This window comes from Echiichthys vipera, assembly GCF_963691815.1.
Source record: "Echiichthys vipera genome assembly, chromosome: 15".
Lineage (NCBI taxonomy): Eukaryota > Metazoa > Chordata > Actinopteri > Perciformes > Trachinidae > Echiichthys > Echiichthys vipera.
In genome coordinates, this window is record NC_139840.1 from 969,331 (window position 1) to 976,830 (window position 7,500).

The 7,500-nt window shown below is 50.7% G+C and overlaps 1 protein-coding gene across 1 annotated transcript in view; it reads left to right on the forward strand.

Annotated features, from left to right (window-relative positions):
- lamc1 (laminin, gamma 1) overlaps nucleotides 1–7,500 on the forward strand; it is a 41,772-nt gene that overhangs the window by 9,315 nt on the left and 24,957 nt on the right. The window contains 1 exon segment of the mRNA XM_083928680.1: nucleotides 5,735–6,039. Within this exon segment, the coding sequence (XP_083784806.1) occupies nucleotides 5,735–6,039 (305 nt within the window).

A 7,500-nucleotide genomic window follows, 5' to 3' on the forward strand; every position in this document is an offset into this window, starting at 1 on the left:
AGAGGTTTGAGTGTCGGCCGTTGAAATTCCCATGACCCAGTTCACAAAGACCCCCCGGTGCCCCCCCCCCCCCCCCCCATGGTCGCCGGAGGTCAGCGGCGGGGGGAGGACGCAACTGCAGATGCTGCGTTCAAGTGCAGGTTCCAGTCATCGTAGTTTGGAAACAGGAGAAAACAAACGGGTGTTTGGTTGTTTCTGTTTCACTGACGCTGATGCTGCTGTTGGACAAATGTCCCGTTTAAAGACCACTGCAAGCCCCGCCCCCAGCTTCCTGTTTGATCCAATCAGGAAGCTCCGTCAGCGTCAGTTCTCTGAGTGTCCACTAGGGGCAGGTTTCATGTTAAACAGCCGTTTACACAGCATCATTAAACCTGTTTAAGGACCAAAGAACATTATGGTCTGTGGGTTTACATCAGGTCTCCATGACAACGCTGAGGGGCCGTCCATGCGCGGACATTTCAAACAATGGCGGTGAAAGGTTCACGTTGGTGTGATGCGGAGGTGGAGTGTTTACTGCAGATTTGGTCGATGAAAGATTCAAAAACAGTCGACAAGACGCACAAAAACTCTGAGGTCTACGGAAAGATCTGGAAACAAAGCCACGCATCGCCATGACGTCATCAATGCGTGTGACGTGTTACGGCGTGATGACGTATAGGCAGCAAGAAGCATTCTCCGAGGCCCAGGTAGTGTGAGTACAAACGGGCCTGGAGGGGGGGACAAGGACCCTAAAGCACGGGGCACGGGACGGAGGCACAGTGGGAGGGCGCCCTGACTGTAGATGTTTCTATCCTGACACTAAACCAGAGGATCCAGGAGACGACCGGACTCTAAACACCGTAGATCATCGTCTTTCTTGTGGATTCTGTTGAAGTGGAAACCTGGTTTGATCTCTCTTCACCTCGGGAACCAACGCAAACACAACACCAAGACACAAAGAGAGGACGTGCTGAAGAGATTTCCAGATGTTTCTTCTTCTCTGGTGGTTTTTTAGGAGAACATGTCGTCCCTGGTTTGATCCCAGAGACGACACAAGCTTTGGCTCTTTCAGACAGGAAGACCTCCAGCAGATTCACCCCCCCCCCCCCATCCCCCCCCGACCGCCGAGGCTCACGCTGTGTTTCCACAGACCGGTCCTGGCCTGGCTCGGTTTGGCTCGGTTGGGCTCGGTTTCCCACAGCAGGAGTTTGCGTTCCCATTTGCTGGGAGGCGTCTTCAGGACTACAGTTCTGTGGCCGTGACTTTTCTAATGTGGAGGCTAGCTAACGTCTGTGAGACGCATCGTGCAGGCGTCAAAACTCAGGCTTCACACCAAGCCCCGCCCCCAGAGTCCTGTCTGGTCCAATCAGGAAGCTGGGTCAGCGTCAGTTCTCTGAGTGTCCACTAGGGGCAGGTTTCATGTTAAACAGGCTGTTTACACAGCATCATTAAACCCTCACTTCTCCGCGGAGGCTAGTTGTCAGGATTAGCATCATTAGCATGCTAACTCCGTCATCTGGACCTGGACTGTGGTCGTTCGTGTGGTGGTGTTTCCATAGTAACAAGATGGTTTAGGAACACGCCGTGTTAGCGTTAGCTCTGTTATGCTAAATAAACAGCCTCTACCTTTTTCTTATTTACAGCCTGAAATAGGAAAGAAAGATCTGTTGGGGGCTGATGTGGAGACTCTTTGTCTCTGATAATGAGACCGTTTGTTCCTGACGTCCCACTGTGGTGACACGTCTGCTTCTCTGGTGGTCTCTGTGTAAACCTGTGTGTGTGTGTGTGTCTGTGTGTGTGTGTGTGTGTGTGTGGGGGGGGGGTATTCTGGGTCTTAAGGTGGACTCCTGGAGTTCTTCTGGGTCTTAAGGTGGACTCCTGGAGTTCTTCTGGGTCTTAAGGTGGACTCTTGGAGTTCTTCTGGGTCTTAAGGTGGACTCCTGGAGTTCTTCTGGGTCTTAAGGTGGACTCCTGGAGTTCTTCTGGGTCTTAAGGTGGACTCTGGAGTTTGTGAAGTGTTGTCGTTGACTGTGGTCAGTGATTGGCTGTGATCATTCAGGAGTCCAATGAGAACGCTCGCCCTCAGCTCCGCCCTCTTGTCCAAATATGGTCACATCCTTGTTTTAGAATAAAACCAAGATGGCGACGGTCAAAACAGCGAACTGGAAGCCTCAAAACGGTCGCCACACACCAGTGGGTCTTATCCACACACACACACACACACACACACACACACACACACACACACACACACACACACACACACACACACCAGGCTGGCGGCGGCGTCTGCTCTGTTTCTCAAACACAGAAGAAGAGATGGAGGTGATATCAGTGTTTGTCTCCTGAGGTGTGTTCATGTGGAAACAACACACACACACACACACACACACACACACACACACACACACACACACACACACACACACACACACACACACACACACACAGAGTTATACACACACACACACAGTTACACATTAATGGCTCAGTTAATGTGTAACTGTGTGTGTGTGTGTGTGTGTGTGTTAATCATCTGTATCAGAGCTGTGATAGGATCAGAGCCGTGATTGGATCAGAGCTGTGAACGGAGCGCTGTGATTGGATCAGAGCCGTGATTGGATCAGAGCTGTGAACGGAGCGCTGTGATTGGCTGAGACGCTCTGTTGAACCGTTTCATGTTGTGGCGTTTCCTCGGCTGCATTCTTCACATTCCTGCCTCTGATTGGTCGGCTGCTTTTATCTCTGCTGACCTCTGACCCCGGAGCCACCTGCTCTGTGATTGGTCCAGGCCGTGCTGCTCTGTGATTGGTCCCGGCCGTGCTGCTCTGTGATTGGTCCAGGCCGTTTTGGATGATTCTTTCCTGTCTTCCTCTGTTGTGCGTGCGTGCGTGCGTGCGTGCGTGTGTGCGTGCGTGCGTGCGTGCGTGCTTGCTTCAGCTTCTCCCGTGGTGTCTCTCTGTGTGTCAGTGGACGGATGTTGTGGTTCCATGTGGACGGCTGCAGCTGCAGCAGGGACACACTCGTTATCTCGTCTCTTCTGTGTGACGGAGGACAGACAGAGGACAGAGGTCCTGTGCAGCTGCTCAAGGGCACTTCAGCAGTTTGACCCCCCCCCCCCCCCCCAGTGTTTCCATGTGTGGGCAGGAAAAACCTCCCAGCAGCTCCGTCTGTCTGTGGCGTCATTCTGTCCGGCGGAAACACATTCCAGCCGCTTCATTCCTGCTGTCAGTGTCCTCCCCCGTCCCCCCCGTCCTCCCCCATCCCCCGTCCCCCCCGTCCTCCCTCCTCCCTCGTCCTCCCCGTCCCCCGTCCTCCCGTACTCCCCCTCCTCCCCAGTCCTCCCCCCTCCTCCCCAGTCCTCCCCCCTCCTCCTCCTCGTCCTCCCCTCTCAGAAAGAAAAGCCTCCTCCCTTGAGCGGCTGCAGGCTGTCTTCATGTTGGGACTTGAGTCTGAGCCCTTGAGGATCCGGTCCCTTGAGGATCCGGTCCCGGGGTCGGCGCCCCACAGCAGATCGGCTTAAACCAGACCGGGTAATGACGGCGCCCGAGGCACAGACGCGGCTGTGTGTTGGGATTAAAGGTCCACTTCCTGTTTACACCTGACTCCACTTTATACGGTCAAACACAAACAATGATGTTGGAAGTGTTGAAGCCGGACCGGGACCAGGACTGGGACCAGGACTGGGACCTGGACCAGGACTGAGACCAGGACTGAGACCAGGACTGGGACCAGGCGTGGGACCCGGACCAGGCCTGGGACCAGGACCTGGACTGGGACTGAGACCAGGACTGAGTCCAGGACTGAGTCCAGGACTGGGACCAGGCCTGGGACTGGGTTCAGGCCTGGGACCAGGACCCGGACCAGGACTGGGACCAGGACTGGGACCAGGACTGGGACCAGGACTGGGACCTGGTCTGGGCCTGGGACCAGGCCTGGGACCAGGACTGGGACCAGGACTGGGACCTGGTCTGGGCCTGGGACCAGGACTGGGTCCAGGACTGGGACCCGGGCAGACCCGTGCACAGCGCGCTCTTTGTTTGCTCTCAACTGTAAAATCTTTGCTCTCATCAATAAAACGATTGTTCTGAAGAAAGAGGCCGAATTCCTCCGGGCGTCACGCCGATGACATCATCACCACTTAAGACTCAAAGATTCAGCTGCGTTTATGTCTCTTTGTGGTTGTTTTGTGTCTCTTTGTAGTTGTTTTGTGTGTCTTTGTGGTTGTTTTGTGTCTCTTTGTGGTTGTTGTGTCTCTTTGTGGTTGTTTTGTGTGTCTTTGTGGTTGTTTTGTGTCTCTTTGAGGTTGTTTTGTGTCTCTTTGAGGTTGTTTTGTGTCTCTTTGTGGTTGTTTTGTGTCTCTTTGTGGTTGTTTTGTGTCTCTTTGTAGTTGTTTTGTGTGTCTTTGTGGTTGTTTTGTGTCTCTTTGTCGTCTGACAGCAGCATCATTTCCTCCCGTGTCCTCGTCCAATCAGAGCGTCCCCTGCTCTCCTGTCCCAGCAGCCACCTGGGCTCAGGGCGTCTGGTGTTTACCTCCTGGTCGCTGCGACGACGGACGCTTGTGTCCGTCTGCGAGGACGAGGAGGCGTTTGTTTTACAGAGACGGCGCCGACGGACGGACTTCCTGTCTGTCCTCCGTCCTCTGGTGTTCGTCTGTTTTTACGTTTTAATAAAAGAAGATTTAAAAGAGTTTAATTTGTCGCCTTCATGACGTGAATATATAATAATAATAATGATATTTTATATAATTTAAACCCTGAATCATGATGTAAACAAAGGAAAATTAAAGTGATTCAAATAAATAAATGAAATTATAAAAATAAAAACTTTTAAAAGATTGACATTAAGAAAACAGATATTTATAAAGTTCATATAAATGAATCATAAAAAGAACAATTACTCTTCTTTACATTTCTACCCCGCACACAGACACACACACACACACACACACACACACACACACACACACACACACACACACACACACACACACACACACACACACACACACACACACACACACACACGTCACACACACACACACACACACACACACACACACACACACACACACACACAGAGAGAGACACAGACACACACACACACACACGTCACACACACACACACGTCACACACACACACACACACACACACACACACACACACACACACACACACACAGACACACACACACACAGAGGAAGTGTGTGTGTTTGCAGTTACTTCATTGTTTCCTGTTATAAACTTCAGTTGGCTGCTTCGCCTTTGTTTACCCCCCCCCCCCACCACACACAGACACACACACACACACACACACACACACACACACACACACAGACCCCCCCCCCCCCCCCCCGTACGCTGAGTGACGGCTCCTGGAAAACGGAGCTCACCGACCTGCTTAGACTTGCCAAATATGCGTTCTGTGTTGTGTGTGTGTGTGTGAACAGAATGTAAACACTGAACAGGAATGTGGAGCTGAAGGCGTCTGAACACGTCACACACTCACACACACACACACACACACACACACACACACACACACACACACACACACTCACACACTCACACACTCACACTCACACACACACACACACACACACACACACACACACACACACACTCACACACACACACACTCACACACACACACACTAACACACACACATACACACACACACACTCACACACACACACTCTTAATGATCAAACGTACCATGCGTGCTGACAGTATGAACCGTGTGTCTCTCTGCAGGGAAGTCCTTCGACATCACGTACGTGCGTCTCAAGTTCCACACCAGCCGCCCCGAGAGCTTCGCCATCTACAAGCGCACGATGGCCGGCGGCCCCTGGGTGCCGTACCAGTACTACAGCGGCTCCTGTGAGAAGACCTACCAGAAGACGAGCCGCGGCTTCATCCGCACGGGCGAGGACGAGCAGCAGGCGCTCTGCACCGACGACTTCAGCGACATCTCGCCGCTCACCGGGGGCAACGTGGCCTTCTCCACGCTGGAGGGCCGGCCCAGCGCCTACAACTTCGACAACAGCCCCGTCCTCCAGGTGAGCCGCCGGTCCGAACCCCGAGAACCGCTGACGTGCTCCAGCAACACCAGAGTCACCGCAGCAGCACTCTGATCTACTCTGGTGTCTGTTTTCTGCCTCAAAATGATGCAAAATGAGTCCAAACAGATGCAAAATGAGTCTAAACTGATGCAAAATGAGTCAATTGATGCAAAATGAGTCAAAACCGATGCAAAATGAGTCAATTGATGTAAAATGAGTCAAAACAGATGCAAAATGAGTCAATTGATGCAAAATGAGTCAAAATTGATGCAAAATGAGTCAAAACAGATGCAAAATGAGTCAATTGATGCAAAATGAGTCTAAACTGATGCAAAATGGGTCAAATTTGATGCAAATGAGTCAAAACTGATGCAAAATGAGTAAAAGTGGATGAAAGATGAATAAATATGGATCAAAATGAGTAAAACTAGATTCATATTCTCTAACTGCGCTAATGACACTTTGATTTATGGTTAAAAAACAAAATGAGCTCAAAGTTTCCTGATGACGTCACAAACGTCTGCAGATAATTAATTATTTCATTTTTGACCAGTGTGAGTGCAACCGTACCACGTCTAGGAGCGGCTCGCTTGCCGTCCACGGCCCGTTTGGGAGAGGTGGGCTTTAGTAAAGCACGTTTGCACGTGTACGAGCACGAGCGTGCGCACGTGTACGAGCACGAGGCCTACGGCGGTTCTGAGGTCATTTCCTGTGCGCCTGTTGGGACGTAGAAAAAAGAAGGAGGGACCATGCGCGGACATTTCAAACAATGGCGGTGAAAGGTTCACGTTGGTGTGATGCGGAGGTGGAGTGTTTACTGCAGATTTGGTCGATGAAAAGATTTGTTTTCTGTTATTTTCAGCACATTAATGGTTAAAAAATTACGTTTATTTATTTATTTATTAGTTTTTTATTTGCAAACAACAACAAATCAAACAACTCGTCGGTGATTCGGCCTCAAATCAAACCGTTCCCCGTCGTCCTGCTGCCCCGAGCTAACCCTGTTAGCCACGCTGCTGTTAGCATCTCTCCTGGATTAAAGAGTTAATATTAAAAAATATAAAAATCTGCTTTTATGAATTATTGATGGTTAAAGTGTAGAAACAGACGCTGAGGCAGGACTTTCCACTTTAACTGCAGTGAGTCATGAGAACAGTGTGACGGGGCTTTTTTCCCAGAAGGCCGTTCTGCGGCTCAGGTTGCAGGTTTGATGCTGCCAAGTGTTGCAGCTTGTTGCTAGGCGACGCCCCCGGGTTTCCCACCGCAGCAGCAGCTGGTTCGTCCCCGGAGACGCTCACAGGTTCGATTCCTGTGCAACGCTGTTCCCACAGAAAAGGAAACCTCAATAAATCAAATTTAAAGTCCATAAAAAAAAACTACACACGATTTTTAAATAAAGAATAAATATAAACATAAATGAAAACATTTCAAATGGATAAAAAATCAACAAGTCAAAAG